This window comes from Erithacus rubecula (genome assembly GCF_903797595.1).
Source record: "Erithacus rubecula genome assembly, chromosome: 18".
Taxonomy (NCBI): Eukaryota; Metazoa; Chordata; class Aves; order Passeriformes; family Muscicapidae; genus Erithacus; species Erithacus rubecula.
Window position 1 is genome coordinate 13,639,555 of NC_136670.1, and position 22,057 is coordinate 13,661,611.

General features: G+C 47.0%; 1 protein-coding gene and 1 long non-coding RNA gene across 9 annotated transcripts in view; one reads left to right on the forward strand and one right to left on the reverse strand.

The window, feature by feature from the left end:
- Window positions 1–22,057, reverse strand: part of LOC306809855 — a 639,653-nt gene that overhangs the window by 306,971 nt on the left and 310,625 nt on the right. The window lies entirely within an intron of this gene.
- Window positions 1–22,057, forward strand: part of NFATC2 (nuclear factor of activated T cells 2) — a 75,133-nt gene that overhangs the window by 51,609 nt on the left and 1,467 nt on the right. The window contains exon 10 of one of the 8 annotated variants that reach the window (XM_079321740.1): window positions 19,182–19,269. The exons of the other annotated variants lie outside the window; for them this stretch is intronic. Coding sequence (XP_079177866.1) covers window positions 19,182–19,225 — 44 coding nt within the window. The 3' untranslated portion in view covers window positions 19,226–19,269. The remainder of the gene's footprint in view (window positions 1–19,181; window positions 19,270–22,057) is intronic. 8 annotated transcript variants of the gene reach the window in all.

Consider the following 22,057-nt stretch of genomic DNA (forward strand, 5'->3'; position numbering starts at 1 on the left):
TGGACAGCTAGTGCTGCACTGTGGGTCTCAGGAGTTTGGTTAAAAGTATAAATAATATCGTTGTTATTTTTCTATTGGGCTGCTTAGCTTTAGGAGACCTTGTAACTAGCTAATTCACCTCCACTAAGGTGGAATATGCATTATATAGATGATAAATAAATTGTGTGGCCCCTTGGAGGGGTGTGGGCATTTGCTGTGTGTTCAGGATGGGTTTGGGTCTTTCATTAGGTGCATTTTTGGTAGATGCCAAAGCACTTTGGCCACTGGCCCACAGGAGCTCTCTGCTTGCCCCATGCCAGGGGCTCAGCTGCCACACTGAGCTGGTGCCATTTTCTTTCCCTTTGCCAAAGGTTCCATTGCCAGTTTGGAAAATGGCAGATCTGAAATGAAATGCACATCTTCATTCTTTTATTGTATTTTTTCATATCAGGGCAAAGTCCACTTTGTGAAATGCTCTTGTACATTTTGTACACCAAAAAAAAAAAAAAGCCCATTGAGCAATGTATCAAGGCCTGTAATGAATGGGGTAGTGCTGCAGGCAAAACCATTGCAGATGTTCTAGATGAACAGTGGGACATTGATAAGTAAAACAATGCTATTCCTTTGTTTGAGCCAGCTGATTTAGCTTTTAGGAATGAACATAAGTTTGAGTAAAGCTTTCTTTGAACATATCCTGCTTATTCTTAGGTAGGCAGCTATTGGCAATCTGGTTTCTTAAAGCATGGAGGAAATCAATGCAGAATTAATAGTGCAGCTGGACACTGCCATCACAGAGAGCAAACCCAGCACTGATTGCAGTGGGAGCAGAGTGAGGCTGCTGCAATTATTGCTGCAAATGCAGGATGTTCTTGTGCAGGAAATCCAGACCTGATTGCCACAAATGGAAAATGCAGGCAGCTCCAGGCTTGGTCTCCTGGATGTGCTCTAAGTTTGGGGTTTTTACTGCACTTACCTGGAGCTGTGAAAGTTTCTTTCTTCAGCTTGGGTCCTGGGTGCTCTGCATGGTGTGCAGCCTTCCCTGCTGGGTCTGTGGGCAGAGTTTGGATGGTTTCCTCTCTTAGCTGTGTTTGCAGAGTGGTTGATGCAGCTTTGGTGCCATGGCAGTAAAATCTGGAGAGTTTTTACTGGTTCTCTTCTCTGAGCAGGAGATTTAGGAGTCCTAAATCTGACCTGGGAGGTTTGCTTTCCATTCAGGGATTTGGGCATGATAACAAAGCAAGAGAATCTTTCTGACAGGAGAACTAAACACTGTTATTTAGGGTAATTTTAATATGAGAAGCTGAGAGATTCTTCCACATTTCTAAAAGTACTTGGTACACACCTTGTAAAAGAAAGAAAAAATAAATAGTCTTGAAGTAAAAGGTGACTCCAGAGTCAAGCCATAGTCCGCTGAAAAGAGCTCCCAAGATGGAGTGCAAAGTGAATTTTCCTGAGTTTTGAATCAGACCAGTGACACCCAGCTGCAGCACAGCTAAGGGAGCCTTTGGGCAGAACAGCAGCAATTCCTCATGAAATCCCAGGCTTCTCCTTGGCTGCCTGGATCATCTTGAACTGGTTTCAGCCAGAGATTGGTTTATCAATCATGCCACCCAAATCAGGCCAGGCAGGATGGGGCACATGCAGTCTGTTCACTGACCTCAGTGAGTTTACATCAGCTGGAAGTGTGACTTGGAGAATGCTGATTTACTTTAGGGCTTTGCAAAGCATTTCATTCTGAAACGTTCAGGACTTGAATTGAAAAGCCACATTGTTTGCTGCTGGGGAAAAGTGACTCAGAACATAACAAAAGCCATGTTTTTCCTGACTAGAAAGTTTGGGTTTGTGCTTTATAGTATTAAAAGACAGCAAACCCAAAGGATTATGGAGGCTTTGCCCTGAAATCCCTTTTATCCAGAGAGCTCTTGTGAGATAAAGTGAGCTGTGAGGTCTTGCAGTGATTTTCCTGGGCAGACAGGGAGCTGGTGCTTCCCCAGGCAGGCTTGGCTCGAGCCAGGAGCTGCTGCCCAGGCTCTTGGGCAATCACTGCTGTGTCTCTCACTTCCCTCTGCTCTTCCTCTCTTCCCCCATCTTCCTCCTCCCTCTCTTCTCCTTTCCCCAGAGCTCTGCTGACACCAGCTAGCTGCTGTGGCCTCCTCTCATCAGCTCTTGCCCATTTCATGGTTAACACTCAGCCTGGCTGTGCTGGGCTTGGTTTCTATTCTGGGCTTTGCAGTGACCTGCTCGTGCCCCAGGCTGGGGGTTCCTCATTGCTGGGGCTGCTGTGTCCCAGACTGGGCACACTGGGAGTGCCCAGAGCCAGCATCCCCCAGCTGGCACTCTGGATTTTCCTCTTCACCCCTCTCAGCCTCCTGATGTCACTGCTGCCAGGGCCCCTCATTGGCTTCTTCTCTTCCCTGCTGTAAAAATTTCATATTTGTCCTTCCTGAGAGCGTGGTTTGGTTTTGCTCAGAGCCTGCAGTGCTCCACAGGGTACAAAATACTGGGAGCTCAGCACAGTTACCCTGTCCACCCCTGCCTTGAGAGGGCAAGAGCTGCTCCCCTGTGCAGGAGGATTCCAGGTCTGTGGCTCTCCAGGCTGAGTGCAGCTGATGGCAAGGATTTACCATCTCATGGGTTTGTGCCAGGAGTGCTTTGTGCCTCCCCAGCCCCTTGGTGAGAATTCCTGCAGATCTGTAGCTGCTTTCTGACCCTGCTGCAGATGGACAGAGCTGCCACTTGCTTTCTTCAAGGAGACCTTGGCCCTCTTCTCCTCAGAGCCTTCCCCCCAGGCAGAATTACAAAACAGGTTCCAGGAAGGGAGGCTCCACTACCCAGAGAGGGTGGAATTGGATATGCACCCACCAGGGGCTGATGCAAGTTCAGCATTGCCACACATGACAGCCTCCATGCACACACTCCTGCATTTTTCTCTGTAAATAGATCTGTAACTCTTTGCTATCAAACACTGTGAAGGATCCCCAGAGGAAGGGACTGCTCATGAAAAATTACCTTTATTGCACACAAATCTCTGCCTCAGAGATGCCTTACTGCTGGGATGGCTTTGGGAGTGACCATACCCTGAGTGTCAGGAGAGCCCTGAGGATGGCCCAGGTGTCCAGGCTGGTGCTGGCCAGCAGAGATCAGCCTCAAATGCAAGTGAAAGCCACGGGCTGACACAGTGACAGGCTCACTTCAGCCTATCTTAATATCATTCACAACCAAACCGCCCACAGTGGTAAGAGTTACCCAAACAACTACATAAATATGTTGACAAATAGAATGTAGTTCCTGCAGCACCTTCAGAGCACTGAGATTGACTCTTTAAAGCACAAACCCAGCTCAAAATGTAGTTCCTTGCAGCACTGTGTCACTTTCCAGAACTTTGCAAAGAAAAATGATTGTCATTATTCAAATAGTAACTGTCCAACCACACCTGACACCGAGGGGTCCTCTGGGCTGGATCCAGCAGCTGGAGATTATTTTTGGTGCCCAGTAATCTGTTCTGGGGAGGAGGGGAGGGAGGCAGATGCTGTGTAGTGGTTTATCAGGCTGCTGATCAGCAGAGATGTTCTATGGTGAGCTCAGGTATTTCACAGAAAACTTCAGCCACGTCAGATGTTTCTTTAGAAAGTGGCTGTGCAGGATGTGAGTGTGGTCCCTGCACAGCACCCAGACTGCAGATCAGCTCCCTGGCAAGCTGTGTGTTTATTTATGCAGCTCTGCTCAGAATCTGTGTGTTACATCCCTGCATTTCCTTCCTGTGTTCTTTCCTTCCACGAGAAAACCCTCAGCCTGTCCCCACGGTACCACAAAATGAAGTTCAGATCCCTTCTTTCCTTCAGGGAGATGATTTGTTTTCTGTCCAGCTCAGTTCTCCTTGGGCAGGGAGCTCCTCCCTGGCTCTGCTGGGGCTGTCAGAGCCCAGAGTGCTGCTGCAGGGCTGAGCCTGTGCTGCTGGGTGAGCATCCTGAGCATCCTGAGCATCCTGAGCATCCTGCTGTGGATGGAGGGGTGGCAGAGCTCTGGCAGCTCCTGCTGGCTGAGCTTCCATGGGAAACCCTCTGGGCACTGGGGCTGCACTGGCAGGGTCCTGCCTGGCTGGAGAGAAGCTGCTTTTCTCTCTAAACCCTGTCTTGAGCCCATCCACAGCACAGAGCATGGTGGCTCCAGGTTGGTTTGTAGTTATTTCCATCTTGTGTCCATGCATGGAGTTCAGTAGCAAGACAGGGCAGAGGGGAAATGTTCTTATTTCCTGGCATTTTGGACAGGGGTGAATTAGAATCCTGCAAATGGGCTGGGGGTCAGTTTCGAGCAACAATTTGCATCTAAAAAAAGCCATGCTCTGTTTTTAATTAGAGCGACTTTTCATAGAAGGTGTGGTCACTTCTGCTCAGGCAGGGTTTGACTAAGAGTGAAGCCTGTATGTTCTCCAAAACATTTTGCTCAAACACTCTAGCAAGTCTATGTATTCATCAGGCTCATTCCTGATGCTCTGACTCACATTATTACAGATTTTCTGTTCTCTGCTGGGACCTTGCAGCACTCCCTTGGTACTCTGCAGCTTTATTTTTGGATCACTGCTCTTGTAGGTTTGTTGTGTTAGGATCTCCATGCCCCTGTCCTATATCTTGCTTTTCTAGAGGCAATGTAAAAAGAGAACAAAAATGTGGTTCTGCTCCCAAAACCCCCAAGTCTGTTGGCAGGAAGTAGAGATCAGTCCATTAGGAGGAAGGTCTGGGTTGAGTCTGAGCTTGGTCTTTCAGCAAAGAATTTAACTTCCCTGTAATTCAGTTTACCATTATTTAAAAGTACCTTATTCTTCCTTCTTGTACAGTTAAGCATTAATTCATTTGTGTTAGTAACACACACATGGATTCTCAGAAAAAATCAGTGAATGAGAATTAAGGATTTGTGTTGTTAAAGCAGGCTCCAGCTGATCTTCTTCTTCACCTCTAGAAACAATTCCCTGTTAAAAAGTTCAGAGAAACCCAGCCCCATTGAAGGCTGCCCTTTCCCCAGCTGCCTCAAAGCATGCAAACCAAAACAAAGCCAGAAGAAGAAAAACCCATACATCCCAAATCAGCAGTAGAGGAAGGAAGAGAATGAATTGAGTGATTAAAACCATCGTTCCACTGGCACCTCTTTGTTCTGGAGCTCAGGAATCTTTAATTGGTGCAGTAAGTGCCCACAGGCAGTTGTGTCACAAAGAGTTTCCTGTACAGGGACATGCAGAGCCCATTAGAGCCCAGAGCTGCACCAGGGCAGGGTCCCAGCAGGACCAAGAAATCCCAATTCCAGGGATCTGGGGTGGAAGGCAGGTCCCCCTTTGGGGGCTGGCTGGTATCAGTTATCAGTTTTTGGGAAGCATCAGGCAATTTTCAATGGGAGTTTTGAAATACTGGCAAAGAGTTCCTTGAAAAAAAAAAAAAAAAAAAAAAAAGAACTTGTTCGTGCAGTTGGGAATTGAAAGCTTCTAAACCACAATAAAGTCCTTTCCCAGACTTGCTGTCCATTTACTCCAAGCTCATGGCATTCCTTAGACAGTCTGAATCACAGGCAGCAGACAGCTCTTACAAAGGAGACCATAGACACCCATCTGTTGGGAGGCATCTGCCAAAACAGACCATACATTTACTTTTATTCCTTCAATCCACTTTCAATTTAAAGGGATAATAACAATAACATTTTTCACTCCAGTGCAGAGAAATGGCAATGAATTAAAAATCATTCCACTGCAGGAGGAGGCAGACAGGCTTGTCCCCAGCTCTCACAGATGGGTGAAGTGGGAGCAGAGCTTTTGAGGGACTTGGATGCAGCTGAGGAAAAAAAGTCAATGTGAGATTCCTGGGGAATCCCAAACTCCCAGGTCCCCCAGGTGTGCAGGTGGCTGCACTGAAGGGAGGCACTGGCAGAGTCCTGTCTCCTTTCTCTTTCTCCTTTCCTCTCCACAGGCTCACTCCTTTCCTGCTGTATTTATCAAAGAACTGTAGGTGCTTTCCAGCAGTGGGCATTGATGGCTGGCAGGTCACTGTCACTGGGGTCAGGCCTGCCAAAAACATTCCCATTTCTTGGGATGAGTCTGTAGACAGAGCAAAGGTGTGTGAGGAAAAGGGATCTTCCTGCAAGCTGGGAGTGACTCTGGGTGCTTCACACAGAAATCCTTCCAGTGCAGTCAAAATCAGAACAGCTTTGACAACAGTTTTTAAAAATGGGGACTTTGGTGATGAGAGATGTGCAACTAGAAATGGTTTATAAGAAAAGCATGCAAAGCAGGGAAGGGGATTAACTCATTCTAGTGCTAAATTCTCCATTGTGTGTTGAAACAGAGCAGTGTCTCTGGAAACCTCTAGCAGGGCTTGTTTCACTCTCCAGCAGCTCACCACAGAGCTCTGCTGGTTAAGGTGGTTGGGTTTTTTAAATTTTATTTTGCTAACACAGCTATTATGGTAAAAACCCTGGTAGAGGCACAGCTCTGGTGGTGCAAAACCCTGGGATCAGCAGAGCTCAGGGCAGCAGCAGCAGCTCTTTCACTGCAGGGATGTGTCTGGGGTGGCTGCACAGACAGGGGTTTGTCCCTGCTCAGCTGGGGGAGCTGAGAGAATAAATATGGACATGGGCACAGGGGGAAATAGAGGGGCTTTGTGTGTGACAGTAATTGCACAGCTCAGGTCTGTTGAGCAGCTCAGAATGAATCCCAGTAATTCCCAGCAAAGGTGAGCCCTGGGCTGGATCCATTTCTATACCAGGCTTTGCTGAGGGGTGTTGTACCTGCAGCAAGGTGTGAATTTGGCCTCACAAATAGGGAAAGTAATAAAATCCTTCTAGCTCCCCTTCAGAGTGATGGCATTGAGCACTGATCAGTGAACTAGCTCATTTCCACATGGCAGTTCGAGCCTTTTGCAATTTCATTGTAGATCTTGGAATATTAATAGCAATTTAAAAGTCCCTGTGCAGGTGACTTTTCTTACTGATCTTTTCAGCTCCGATCCAAGAAAAAACCAAAACGTTAAAAATACAAACCTGGATGTTTTGGGGCTTTCAAAATGCAGGCAGACAGGAATGATGCAACTTTGGGGCGGGAGGTTGATTGCATGATTTAAAAACCAGTCTCATGATTGCTGCAGGCCTGACTCATGAACCCTGAGTGCCTGGGTTTGGCACTGCTGCTCCTCACAGGTTCCTTTGCTGCAAATTGGGTTAATGTTAACAATGTGCAGAGGTGGGGAAAAGGTCTTTTCTCCCCTTAAAGCCCAATGTAATAACTGGGAGGATTCAGCTCCTCCTGCAATTGAAAAGGCAACTTGAGTCCTTTTTGAGTTGCACTTTGAAATGTTGGGAGCAGCTGCTTTGCTGCTTGGAAAAGTTTGGAAAACATCTGCACATTTTTTTCACTGTTGTGAAATAAAGTGCCTGGCAAGAGTAACCATCTTAAAGATCTGCAATCTTTTTATGGTGCAAACTGAAAGGCAGTTATAAAGTCTTCTCCTGTAGAAAAATGCCTGGATTCTCAGCATTACTTGCATAAAAAGAACTTTCTCAGCTCAGGTCATGTCCTGCCAGGGAGCAGGGATGGTTGGTGGGGGACTTTAGTCTGTATAGACCTCTTACCTCACAAGAATGAAGACCTAGAACTGATTAGCTTAAAATCAATTTTTTTTCCACCTGCTTTTCATAATTTGTTATAAATAACAATGTAATTATTTCTTTATAATTATCTACATATATAGAAATATAACAATAATTTATAATCAGTATTTATTGATAAATCTCTTAATTTTTAAATTAAGCAAATGAGGATGAGTTACCAGGTCACTTGTGTGATGAGAACAGCAAGCAGCACATCCCCAGCTGTGCAGTGGGAGAGTCAGGGATGGGGAAGAGCAAATGCTTGGGGACCATAAAACTCCTTCAGCAGCTTAGCTCCCAATCTGGGCTTTCACACTCTCACTCTGTAATACAACTTCTTCTGTGTTGAAGAAACCTAAAATGTATAAACAATGCAGTTGTGTCTGAATCATCACTCCAGTCCTCCTGCTTCAGTTTTGCAAGCTCAGAAATCTGGGCAGGCATCCAGCTGGGGATTTCACAGATGACTCCTCGCTCTAAGAGGGGTCTGCATAAAAACCTGAAATCCAAGTATTCCCAGTTTTGCAAGCATTCATGTCCTCCAGTTTGTGTGCACATCTCCAGGGATGCTGCAGTCTGTTTGGAATTAAAACACTGATCTCTAGAAATTTTCATGACTAATGGTCTGCAAATGATTGAAAACTTGGTCTTGAGTTGGATTTAACCAGTGTTGGGTATAAAAGAGTTAAATCTTCAGCTACTGTGAACTGGAGTCAAACCACTGAGGACCAAAGGGCTTCACCATGAGCAGCTCTTACTGAGCCAGTGACAAGCAAGGCTGACACTCCCCATCTTCTTAGAGATTCTCCCAATCCACACAGTTCCCTTTTTAATCAAGCCATGTCCTTTTGTGGATCTTCAGTTTAGAAACTTTGCGTTCCAAAATAGAAACTAAACTCTGCCTTCAGCTGAACCAACACTTCTTCTTCAGGGTGAGATTGCAATTAAGACTGGATGTAGTGAGAAAAGGATTATTGACTTCTGATGCTGGAGTGCTAGGCTTCCACCTGAGGGGGGATTTTTCCACCTGGATAATGGTGAGGTGTGGAAGGAAAGGTCAGAGGGGCTGGCTGGCAGCAGACACTGAGCTCTGCATGGGCTCAGGAGCTGAGACTCTGCACAGACTGTGGGTGATGTCCCTGCACAGTGCCAGAACGTGCTCCTGTCTCAGGGCTGGCCACCACTGCACAGGCAGCAGTAAATTAGCAAAGTGTGAGTTTGCAATCATTGCCTCTGATCAGCTCTGCCAGGGGAGTCTAGTCAAAGATTCCCAAATTGTGGTGTGGTGTGGTTGGGTTGATTTGGTTTCTTGATGATGAATGACTTCATCAGCCATGAATGAACTGAGTGAAATGTAGGACAAACAGTGAGACTCATGAATGACTCCTGTGGCATTTGCACTGTCTCGATGGGTGCTGGTTTATTTAAGTGGTTTCTAAGTTTCTTTGGAAAGAGTGAGAATGACTAAAAGAAGGGGGAACCACTTTATAAGTGTGGGGGGGTCAATGGTGAAAGTGTGGTGACAGTGAAACCTCACTGGGCCCTGTCATTATGAGCAATGCAGTGTCACTTCTTTGGTATGGCCTGCCTTCCAGGAGACTCCACAGCCACAGGCTGGTGGATGGAGCAGACATTGCATTCCCCCTGTGGCCAGAAACCTCCCAGGGCTGGGTCTGCACCAGCCCCTTGTGGCTGCAGTCCTGCAGGGCTGTTCTGCTGCACTGTCCCTGGCCACCCGTGCCTGGGCTCAGGGAAGTGCCCCAGTGCAGTCCCTGCAGATGAGGCCATTCTAACCCTGCACAAACTGGTGTTTGCAAAGCCTGGGAACAGTCTGGACACACCAGGCATTGGGCAGAGCCAGGCTTAAATCAGGACTGAGGGGAACCTTCAGCAGCTGCATTTTGAATTGTAGTTTGGATTGCATTACATTTACTCTTATCTGATTTCTTCTGCCCCCTTGTTCATTTGTTTTGAGTGGGGTGCTCTCTCTTTCCTTGGACGGGGTCCAAGATTGCAGCATCTAAGGCTCCAGCAGGCAGACCCTAATTTTCAGCTTGGTAGGGTCTTCTGAGATCATCCTGTAGCTTCAGACTCTCAAATAACTTAGTGGTGTTGCAAGATATGTTTCCTTTTTTTTTTTTTTAGTGCCATTGCTTTCTATACAAATTTTTCTTCAGGACAATTTTTATAGACTATTATTAAAACACAAAACGAGTATCTCTGGCCCCTTGGTTTTGTACTTGGTTACACTTCATAGTTCTCCAAAACTAATGCATGCAAACTTTAGATCAAGATTATGACTTCAGAGAATTTCAGGCTGTTCAGATAACAGTGTTGGTTTAGATGCAGCACTGAATGTTCTCCAGTCTGCCATGCAGAATCACATCTGTGCTCTCAGAGCCTGCTGTGAGCCCCAGTGCCTGTGCAGGGGCTGGCAGGACCTGTCCCAGGGGGATATTCCAGCACCCTGGCAAATAACCCAGCCCTCAGTGGCAGTAATTCCAGGTTCCTGCAGTCTGTGTGAGTGGGAGCCCTTCATTCCCCCTGGGTAAGCTCAGGGGGTTTGTTGCCCACGTGGATCAGTGCCCAGGCTGAGCCTGGCAGGATCTGACCTGAGGGATGAAGGGCTGGCCAAGGGCAGCTCCCCAGCCCTGGCTGCACTCAGCATCTCTGTCCCAAACCCCACAGCTCCCAGACACTCCTGGGGAGCCCCTGGCCGTGGCACAGAGGCAGAAATGCTTTGGCAGAGCAGGTGAGGAAATCCATTTCCCTGTCTTTCAAAAGGAGCGTGGCCATTGGGGCTGGAGGGATGGAATTTGTTGTGATAGCAAAACAAGTTCTATGGAAACCATTGTGAGCCTGAGGGGCTGCCCAGGAGAGTTGGGGAAAGCCTCTTTTGTTTGTTGTGCTTGGCACTGCTCTGCTCTGGATGAAGATGCTCTAATTTTGTGGGGAGACCCAAGAGAGCATTCCTCTTTTTCCATACCAAAAGCCTTCCAAGCTGGCATGAGCATCCCCTCTTTCCAGCTGCTCCTTTCCAAACACACTGTGCCTCCTAAAGATAGTCTGCAGTGGCTGGGGCTGGTGGAAAACATGAAGCCTGCATGGATTAGCACAGGAATTCATTTGGGCTGACGAATTGGGTTTCCCTCTATAAACAGCAGTAGTGTTTTCATCTTCTGGACAGCACAGCCAACTTCACGTCCTGCTGCTCCTTGCCCAGCCCTCTGCCTGTGTCCAGCCCAGCTGGGAGCACAGCAAAGCCTCCTGTGGGGGATGGAAAGCAGCTATCTCCCCTCTCACACAGGTTTTTTCCAACCCTTAGAAGAGGTGGTGGGGTTATTTTGTTGTTTTTATTTTCTTTTCCCTCCAGTTTATTTTTCTTTCCAGGTAAAAGGGAAATTAAAGTAGTCTCTTTTCCCTGACTTAGTGGCCTTACAAGCAGCCCACACTATGTATTTCCTTTTCTGCTGTAATCTTGAGTACAAGGTGCAGGATTTGGGGATTCTCTAGGGAGGATTTTGCCTCCCTTTTCCCCCAGGGCCATCCTGCCCCTGCCAGAGAGGCACCCCCAGCACAGCACTGCTCCAAACACACTTTCCTGTCACTCAGACTTCCTTTCACAGCTTACTCAGTAAATAGAGTGAGGAGGAGTTATTAATCACCCCACAGTGTGCTCAGGGGGGGAAAGATGTGAAGGCAAATTTTGTGATCAGGCTGCACTTAGTGGTGGTTTGTATTTACCTGGCTGTTCAGTGGTGGATGATTTTATCCATGTCCCTGAGTAACTGAGCATGGAATTGGAGTTATTGTGGATAAAAATGAGGGATTTGTTATTCAGCTGTCAAATGGTAGACTTGTTCAGGTAGTAAAGCTTAACTATACCTAATGACCAAATTTTCACATATATAACCCACACCTTGTTAAAAATGTGTTCCTTGGGAATAAGTCTCAGCAACCCCCCAAGTCCTTATAACACTGCAGTCTCTCCTGCCCTTTCAGGGCACTCTGCTCCAGCCTGGCCTCTTCCTAAATCATAGACAGCACTGATTTTTCCCATCACAAGGTTGGATTTAAAAAACCAACTGCAAAAAAAAACCCCAGAAAACCAGAAAGGGCATAGCAATAGTTTGCAGTTTTATTGATGAGCACAGAGTTGTGCAGATCCCTGGTGTGACTGCAGGGGAGTTTATTCCCATTCCCATCAGGTGAGGAGGGGGCTGCCCAAGGGGAGCCCCAGGGTGCTCTCAGGACAGGATTTCATGTCTGGCTCCTCCAAGCAAACTCTCTGGCTGCCAGGGGATTGCAGCTGCAGCATCAGCCACAGAGGCAAACAAAACCCAGCAGATTTCCAAAAGGCTGACAGCTGGATGCACATGACATTCTTGAATTAAGAAAAAGAAAATCTCAGAGCAGTTGCTCTCTGTCCCCTTCAATGCTGGGCAGAGTGGGCATCTCATACCACTGGGAGAAAAAGAAAACAGCTGGGGTCTTTCTGGGCACTTGGAATGAGGAGGGGGAGTCCCCACTGGGGACAGTCACTGCTGAGCCCCAGGAATTGCCTCTCCTGTGGCCAGGAGCTGCAGCCCTGTGTCTCTGGGGGTCATCCTGCCCTCAGCCAGGCTCAGCAGTGGCCAAACCCTCCAGAGACTGCTCACCCTCTGCACTCACCCTGGTGCTTTCCAGCCCAAAGATAAAGTGGGTGGTTATTTTCAGTGTGGATTAGTCACATTGAGGGGTTGCTTACAGTGCTGTGGAGGCACCCCAAGGAGAGCCCTGTGGTGTGAGCCAGCCAGGGCACAGCACCACCAGCCCAGCAGCAGGTGAGACACAGCCAGCTCTGCTTGAGGGGGCTCTCCCAAAGCCTCTGGTTGCTGTCACTTCAAAATGGGAAGTTTTTCATTCTGAGATCCTCCCCCTGCCCTCTCCCAGCACCCACTGTAGCATGAACTGCTTCTGAGGTTACCAAGGCTTAACCACCCACTTCAACTGCAGCAAGGGCTGTTCCCTTGGGCCATCCCAAGGGACATTCCCCTGGGCCATCCCAAAAGCCATTCCATTCCCTTGGGCCACCCCAAGGGACATTCCCCTGGGCCATCCCAAAGGTCATTCCCTTAGGCCATCCCAAAATCTGTTCCTTTAGGCCATCCCAAGGGCCCTTCCACTCCCTTGCACCATCCCAAAGGCTGTTCCATTCCCTCTGGGCACCCCAAGGTCCTGCTGCAGGACATCTCTGTGACATCCCCAGCTCTTGTTCTGTCCCAGCTGTTGGGCACAGCTGTGCACTCCCGAGGGTGAGCTGTGCTTGTCCCTGGTGTGTTTGCTGTCCCAGCCCAGTGACTCAGCTGGGGCTGAGCCCCCAGAGCCCCTTTAGGATCGTGGCCCTGCACAGTGTGCTGTGTGAGCCAGGGCAGTTCTGTCCTGCTGGCTGCCACCCTCCTGCCAGCCCTGCTCAGGAGCACTTTGGGGATCTGCCCCTCACCCCTGTGCAGCTGTGTCCCAGCTGTTTGTGGCTGGCTCCCCACTGAGTCCACGCTCCCCACTGCTGCCCAGTGTGTGCTCCGATGAGATCACGTCAAATGTAAGCAAGTTTTATCTTTATTTTAGGCAGGAGGGTGTTTTATCATGCTGTGCTTCCAAAGCTGCTGTTGTTGGGTTGGAATTCTCCCAGGAAGTGCAGCAGTGCATGGCTAAATGCAGAGTAATGGGTTCAATATGAGGCACGGAGCTCTGAGCTGGCTGTGCAGGCTCGAGTTTAAAGAATGTGGTTACACAGCTGCTGAGAGCTTGGGAGAGATCAGGATGGGCTTGCCAGGTAACCCAGAGCTGCAGTGTGCCCCTGGGACCCTGCCCTGAGCACAGCATTTACCTCCTGCCTGGGGATGCAGCCCCCAGACCTCACAGCTGGAAAACTGGGGATGGCTCAGCATTAAATCCTGGGAAGGATTCCCTGGGGCAGTCTCTTTGGGTGGTGGTTCCTACATCTTGATCTGGAATGGGGATATCTGAAATAATTGAGGGAGATCTGGAAATAATTGAGGGCTAATTTCTGAGCAAATGGAGGTTATTGCTGTTGTGGTGAGGTTGGGAATTGCCCAAGCTCAGCAGCATGGGCTGCACTTCAGCTGAAGGTGAACCTCCAGTGGACATGGAGGAGCTCATTCTATTTCTGGGAATTGATAGCCCTTCTTTTCTTTTCTCTTTCCCTTCATCTTTTTCTTTTCTTTCATCTTCTCATCATACTGAGAACCAAAGTTTTCTCATTCATGCCATTGATTCAGACTGAAAGTTTGAAGGCTTTGCATGATGCAGATACTGCATTTTTCTCTTTCTCTCAAGCTGTTTACTGTCAGATGTTCCTGGCCTTCTTGAGGCAAGATGTAGAAGCAGTTACAGGATCTGCTCCCCGTGGTGTTTTGCACTCCTTTTTCCAGTTATCCGTGTCTCTTATAATTAGGTCTGTCTTGTGCTCTCTGATTTATACATATGCCCCATAGTATTATATAGTATTTTTATTAGTACATTATTTTATGGTAGAAACCCCAGCACTCTGTTGTGGCAGATGCTGCTTTGACTCCAAAGTTTAAAAAAAAATGCAACTCTTCCCTCAAAGGAGTTCCAGTCAAAGTGCAAAATAAGAGCAAGCAGCTGGATGTGGGCAGACACACAGGATCTTGTATGTGGCACCTCCTTGACATTATGAGATGTGAATTGTAACACTCTGTCAGTAATCAGTTAAATGTTTCATGGTCTGGATGCTTTCCAGCTGCCTTGGGAGCAGTCACTGAGCTGCTCCCATCTCTGCCCCTGCATTTGGAGGCAGCTCCCAAAGAGAGGAAGAATCTTCCCCCAAATATTGATTTGTGGAAGGGCATGGAGATAATGGACAAATAATCAGTGTTAAAGTGATTTTGTGTGTTCCCCTGCTCACTGTGGTGCCTGCTGCCCACAGTCCTCCTGGAAATGCAGCAGGTGGGAACAAATGCCTTGTGCAGGCTGTTTGTAACTGGGATTGCAGGCAGAGGCAGATCTGCATGTCTGGCCAGAGGGGAGCTGGGTTTGCTTGGCAGAATTGCTCACAGGCCACTTGTGCATCTTCCCTGTTCCCTTGCAGGGATTTGCTGCTGATTTCCCCCCAGAACCAGGCTCAGGATGCAGGTCAGACATGTCAGGAGGGAAAGCTGGTTTGTGGAGAGGCTGGGGGAGTCCTCAGGCCCTTCAAGGGGACCCTGCAGAGTGAAGACAGAGCACAAGATGAGATGCCAGAGAATCAGAGCCAGTGAATAGTTTTGTGGATTAATAGACATAAGCACTCGAGCTCAAGGGAGGGAAACAGATTCCATTATTGACTCTTCATCCCCTGCAAAGCTGCCTAAAGGGAAGGCTAATATGGCTTGTTTTCCCTCAATTAAATATTTGTTAAATGGTTTGGTTCCCCTCAATCAAATATTTGTCTGGTTGTTCCTTTGTGACAGAAATAAAAAAAGCAGCAGCATTGCCTATCTTGTACTTTCAGCTAATCCTGAACGTGCTGTGACTGTTCTTCTGTCCTCCCCCCAGTTATTTCCTGTAAAAAAAAATGGCTTTTTCGCATCCATTCTCTTTTCTCTGTTTTTTAATCACTTTACAGAGTGACTCATCCTGCCCCAGTAAATAGGTTGACTCTAGGAGAATGATGAAACTGCACAGTGACATGTGCATAAAGAGTTGTTGCTCGTGTGCTTTCCCTGCAGTTGCTGTTTTAGAGGTGCTGTGGCATCCAATACCAATTTCATCAGTTTTTAAACCATGAGGTGCTGCTGGAGAGAAAAGCCATCCCCAGCCTCCTTTGGTTTTGATCTAGAAGAAATGCATTTTAATACCCAGTGGCACTGCTTATCTCAGCAGCTCTGGATCAAACCCACCAGGTCCAAAGTGTGCACAATAAACCAGGCACGAGCATCCTTCACCCTTGTGCTGTGCAGCAGCAGCAGCAAGAGTCAAATCAAGAGTGAGCAGTGACAAAATCATTCTTGCCTTGTGTTCCTTAAGCTCAGTCCATCAGCCTAATATTTCTGTATGGGTTTAGCCAAGTACTGTGGTTTATAAAATGAACTCCATCCCCTTCTGGTATAAGTTTTTGTGTATTTATTTATTATGTGCTCATTCTACTTGGAATATTTTACTTGGTCTCATTGCATGTAAGCTAAAGCTAAATACAAACTTCATCTTTTCTCAGTAACTCACTAACTATCAACCAGAGAGAGCCAAATCCATGACTCAAACACGTGTCCCTTCCCTTGCAGCTGCAGCCAAAACTCTCTGGCATCAGAGTGCTGCAGAATGAAAGTCATATCTAAATATATGAGAGCAGAAAGAAAGTCAGTTAAAAAAAGACTTTGTTATGGAAAGCTACTACAAACCAAATCCACGGTGGCCTGGAGTTCCTCATCACACCCAGGCTGATCTAGTTTTCCACTTTCAAGGTACTTTTCCCAAAGCAGCTGCTGATAGTGCTGGAGGAGCAGCTCACAGCCAGCTCAGCTCCCTGCAGCCCCTTTCTGCCCCTGTGAGTGACTGGGCAGACCCAAGGGCTCTGCCTGATGGAGCTCAGGGTATTTATCACATCCCAGCACACAATAATTGAAGAGCTTTTGTGTCATGCTCAGGTAGCTGGGGCAGTGCCACCCAGAGCAGTCCCTGGTCAGTGAGGGCAGTGCCTGACCCTGCTGAGCACCAGCCTTGGGTTTGGTTTCAGTGTCTGCAGTTCTGGGCTGGCACAAAAGGGGTGCAGAGGCATTTAAAGAGACAGAAAGAGCCCAGTTTGCTGGGGTGCCTCTCCCAACTCTGCTCCAGTGTCTGGCAGCCCCTCTAAACTCAGCCCAGGGAGGCTGAGCCTGCACAGGAGCTCCCAGGGCTGCCCATTTCTGCAGCCTGGAGGGGCAGGAGGAAAAGGACATTAAATTGCTCCTGAAGGTGCCCCTTTCTTCCTCCAGTCCATGGGCAGGCAGGCCTTGCACCTGTCTCAGAATTGTCTGATGAAAAAAAGTGATGACTAAATACTGAAATCCATCAGCAAACAGGAAATCACACTCTGGAGCAAAAACTGCTTTTTGTCTTGCTGTTTCAGCCAAGAGCCCAGGATGGAAACCCAGCTCGTGTGTGTGTGCAAATGTCACACAAAGCCCATTTCCTGGGGTAGGGAAAGTGCCCTGAAAACTGCACTGACTGATTGCCAGCAGATTCAAACAGGAGTCAAAGGGATTAAATATCTGGAAGCAGCACAAGTGGCCCCATCAGCTTTAGGGCTCTCCCCTTCAGCTCAGTTTGCAGCTGCTTCTGCAGAACTTGGCATTTGTGCTGCAATTCTCCTCCTGCCTGAGTGGGCTCAGCACTCAGGATCTACAGAGGATCTAAAATCCCACACAATAACTTTAAAAATGCCTGTAGGGGCTGTTGGGAATGCCCCAGTCACCCCCAGCAGCAGAGGGGATGTGCTGGGGGGTGTAGCTCATTCTGTGGAGCCCCTCATCCTCTCAAGCTGTTTTCTCTTAGATTTTTGGATTTTGGGAGTTGCACGAGTGTGAGCTCACAGCCTTTGAGTGTTTTCCAGCCCGAGCAGGTCTGGAGCAGGTCAGGTCCTTCAGGGATGTCTGGCCCTGTGGCAGGATCCTGACAGAGCCCTGGGGTCCCCCATTCCCCTCCAGGTCACTTTTTCCTGCCAGCTTTGAGCTTTGCTGTTTTGGTGGCTGTTGATTTTTTCTGGAAGTGCAGTGACAATAATGAAAGTGCTTAGAGAATCCTCAGTGTTTCTGAGGTGGTGGCACAGACAGATTTGTGTTTGAGTACTTCCTTCCTGCTGGTTTTGATCTACAGTGTGTTTAGGGCATTGTATCTTTTTTAGCAGAAGTGCTATCTTTATTTTTTGCTCTTTTCTTGCAGGCACACCCAGCTTCCTGTTACACATTTGGGGTAGGACAGTACCAAAGATTGTTTGATTTTTGCACCTCACTCTGGCACTGTGCTGAAATATAAGGGAAGGATATTTAAATGCCATGAGTGCAATGCAGATCCTGTAAATCCAGAGCAGCTCAGATATTGATTTCAGTTGGGATGGGCTTTAGCCAAAAATATGCATTTTATTTAGATTCTGTTTTCCATCAGATATCTGCATTATGTTGCTAAATTCGTGGAAAGATGCCAGTGGGTTTGGAGTCTGTTCTCTTACAGCAAAAATGCATCCTGGGACTGGAGCTGCCACTGAGTTTGAGGTCAGCAGCCCCTTCCAAGGGTTTGTTAATTAAGGAGATGACCTGATTGCAGTTGGGCTGCAGGGTGTGAAAGTTCACAGTTCACACAGACTCCATGGGTCACAAGCAGGACAAGGCAGAAAAGTTGCAGAGTGCATCTTTTAAATTATTTTAGTCAGGAGGAAACCCTGGTGTGGATGTGTAATTGAACATTTGCATCCCAGTGATTGTTTGTCCCCATTTCCCAGAAAAAAAAAAAAAAAATTTAAAAAAATCCTTTAATTGCTGTTGATCCCTAAACCAAGCCCTGGACTTTTCCCCAGCCCAGTTTGTTGGGTTGGGCTCCCTGTGCCTGATGCACCCAAACTGGGATTTCCCAGTCAAGGAGTTGCTGTGCTCTGGTGTGCAAAAGCTGATTTTCCAGGATGCAGAATATAAAATAGGCTGTGTACTGAGTGGGAGGTTCCAGGCCATCATACGTGGCTGCCCAATCCTTGGGAGCCAAGGAAAATACTCTTTTTCTATATATAGTCACCTGAAATGTAGCAGCAAAAACACTTCTGAATCTTGCACTCAAAACTTACTTTTTAAGAAGCTCTTTTTGCTCCTTAATATTGCAATTCTTTCTTTTTTTTTTTTTTTTTTTTTTAATTTCCACATGGTTTTGCAGGAGTGCCAAATGCTTTCACGGTGAATTCAAAAGAAATCTTAAAATATTAAATTAAAATTTTAAAAAAGGCAGAAAATTTTAAATACTGCCATTTCCTGAGGAAGATAATTCACCTTATTTGTGTTTGAAGCACTTTCATAATTTCTTTGCCCACATCTTTCCTGCTCTGTACAATTAAGGGGCAAAGTCTGATTTTCACAGCCTCTGTGGTTGGAATTGCAATTAAATTAAATCAATTAAAAGGATCTGCCAGAAATGTGTTGGATCCTCCTTGGGCACTGGGGTGAGGTAAAAGAGAATTTTGCAAAAGGCAGTTTTGAGTCTTGGACCTGACTCACAAATCTCAGAGACCCCCTGTGCCTCTGGAGTCTCAGATCAAATTAGCAGCTTCTCACCTTTTATCACCAATTTTGGAGTGTCAGTTTTTGAATATTCATTTTTAGATAATATCAGTTGAGAAAAAAGGGGGGAAAAAAAGTAAAATCCAGTGCTGGATCTGAGCAAACAGAAAGGTCAGTGGTTAAATTCTGCCTTATGTGTTGTATATGCTGAAATGTCCTTTTATTAAATTTTACCAACAAAATGAAAGAGTAGCTGAAAGCTGTAACACTTGGCCATGCAACATAGGTCAAAGGTTCCCTTTTTTTCTCAAAAATGGTTTTGCAAATCTTTTTCAGAGCTGATAGATACACACCTTAGCTGGATACAAAACATTATATGAAAAAGAATGACTGTGATCTTTGATCCAAGCAATCAAAAAGAAAGGTAATTGGTATTTTTCTGCCTTTTCTCCAGCTGTGTGTTTCTCTTAACCTTTATTTATTTATATTTTTCAATTAAAAAGTCATGCCCCTTTTTATTTGGCATAGAGGGTTTAAAATATTTTATTTTATTTTATTTTATTTTATTTTATTTTATTTTATTTTATTTTATTTTATTTTATTTTATTTTATTTTATTTTATTTTATTTTATTTTATTTTATTTTATTTTATTTTATTTTATTTTGTTTATTTATTTTTCTTGTGTAGCCAGAGCTGTCCTGAGGTGGGCAGGGAAGGAGAGGTGGGGCTGTGCATGCTGGGCTGAAGCATCTGAAGGATCCCATCCTTCCCAGGCAGGGCAGGACGTGCCTGCCCAGGTTTGGGATCACTCTGCAAACCCAGGGGCAGCTTTGCTCCATCCCTGCCTGCCCAGGGGTCTGCTCTGCATCCCAAAATTCCTCCTGGGCATGGCAGGATGTGGAATTCTGCAGGGAGAAACCACTGGGGCTGAGCTGTGCCTTCCCTGAGAGCCCCTCCCTGCTGTAGGATCCCCTTGGGGTCACTGGTATTCCTGATATCCATGGGATCTGTGGGATTGTCCCCATGGGATCTGTGGGATTGTCCCCATGGGATCACACCCCTATTATCCATGGGATCTGTGGGATTGTCCCCATGGGATCACATCCCTGTTATCCATGGGATCTGTGGGATTGTCCCCATGGGATCACACCTTTGTTATCCATGGGATCTGTGGGATTGTCCCCAGGGGTCACATCCCTGTTATCCATGGGATCTGTGGGATTGTCCCCATGGGATCACACCTTTGTTATCCATGGGATCTGTAGGATTGTCCCCAGGGGTCAGGACACATCCCAGCAGGATGTGACAGGGGACACTGCAGGGTGCCCAGCCAGGCATTTCCCTGCCCTGGGTGGCTGATGGCAGCTGCAATTTCCATATTTTATTTTATGATTTAATATTTCATTATCTGTGCATGTGTGCTGGTGGCCTCGTTTAATCAGCTCTGTCTCATTAAAGGGATCAATAGCTCCCAGAGCAACCAGGGCCAGGCACCTCAAATAACAATGTTTTATTTCTTAATCACATCATCTGCAGCTCCTCTCAGCTAGAAACGAGCAAATAAAGAGAACTGATATTGAGATATTCAAACCACCCCACAGAAGAAGATAGCAGGGAGCTCAGCAGAGCAGGGTCAGCACATGCTCTGAGGTTTGGGCTCAGCTCAGTTTGCTGCTTCTGCTCAACTTTATGTTGAAACCCAGATTCTTGGATTGCACCTGGGTCTGGGTGCACATGTTGTGCAGCAGATGCCCACAGATGTGATTTCACCAGGCTTGGAGGTGATTTCAGGCTTGGAGAGCAATCCATGCCTTGGATCTCTGCTGTTTATTTCCACAGTGATTGGCTTTAGGGGCTCTGCTTGTAGATTTTAGGGTTGGACAAGCACTGGCACACATCAGTGGTGCTGCACCCAGCACTGCCCTCACCACTTGGGTTTGGGTGAAGTTCAGCCTGACTGTGGGACATTAGCTGATAACAGGGAGCTCATCATCCAGGTTCTTACAAAAACCCAATTTTCCACTGACAGGAAGCAGTCCTGGGTGTGCTGCCTGTGGGGTTAATGCTTCAGACTGTTCCCTGCAGCTTTTGAACCCTGTTCAGGCTGCAGCCCCCTGTAACCTCAGCCCACAGAAGCCACTGCTGACCTCAGGGCAGGGAAAGTGAAGTTTGCAGCTGAGTCAGCATTTCCCCACAGCATCCAACCTGGCCAGAGCCAGCCCAGGCAGGAGCAACCACATCTGGGCCCCTCAGACCTCCCCAGGGAGCTCCATTTCATTATCTGCTCGTGTTTCACTTCATATTTCACCCTTCCTGTTGGCTCTGGAATTTCCATGATTGTATCAGATAAAGGAATAGATCAAACTCATCTGTGGATTTTTGGTAGCCCGAACAAAAGTGTTGATAAATAAATTGCCTGCAGCCTGAGCCCACTTGTTTCTGGAAAGGAAATGACCCTCTCAGAGTGGGTGCCCACCTCTTTTACCTCACTGCTATTTTTAGCTGGGGCTGTGAACAATTTCCATTGAAGAGCTGCTCCTGTCATTTCCTGGGCAGAGCAGGCAGGAAGCTGTGAGTGAGCAGGAGGTTCTGCCCTGCATGGACCAACCTCCCCTCCCTCTGGCTGCTGCCTTGCACTGCACAGCAGCACTCACTCAGCACACAAATGTTCCTTTTTGGACACAATTCACCCCAAATTCAGCAGCTGGCAGCAGCAGGTGGGATGCTGGGCAGCAGGAGGGGACAGAATTTCTGCTTTTCTTGCCCAAGTCATCTTGTCTGGTTCAAACCAGGCATTTCCCAGCTGGAATCAGAAAGGGCTGAGCCATGGGCTGGTCCTGGTGGGATTTTTTTGAGAGTGAATTCCTGGAGTAAAGCCCCCCACATCCAGTAGCAACATGGAGCTTTGAAAAAATGCAGATTTTACTTTCTCAGAGACAAATCCCAGCATGAAGAGAGCAAGGAGATTCCAAACCATGAATCATAACCATTAAAAACTAATTCATGTGTTCCCCTTGGCAGAGACTTGCCAGAGACTGGGCACCAGGTTTTTTAGATGGAGGGAAGGAGTGAAATACTATTAATTAATATTATGTTTATTAATTCTGTGTTAATTAATGCTATGCTAATTAATGTTTCTCATAAACATTGATTAGAAATTGGATAGGAGGTAGAGGAATCTTACAGCTGCAAACCTGAGGATTAATCAGTG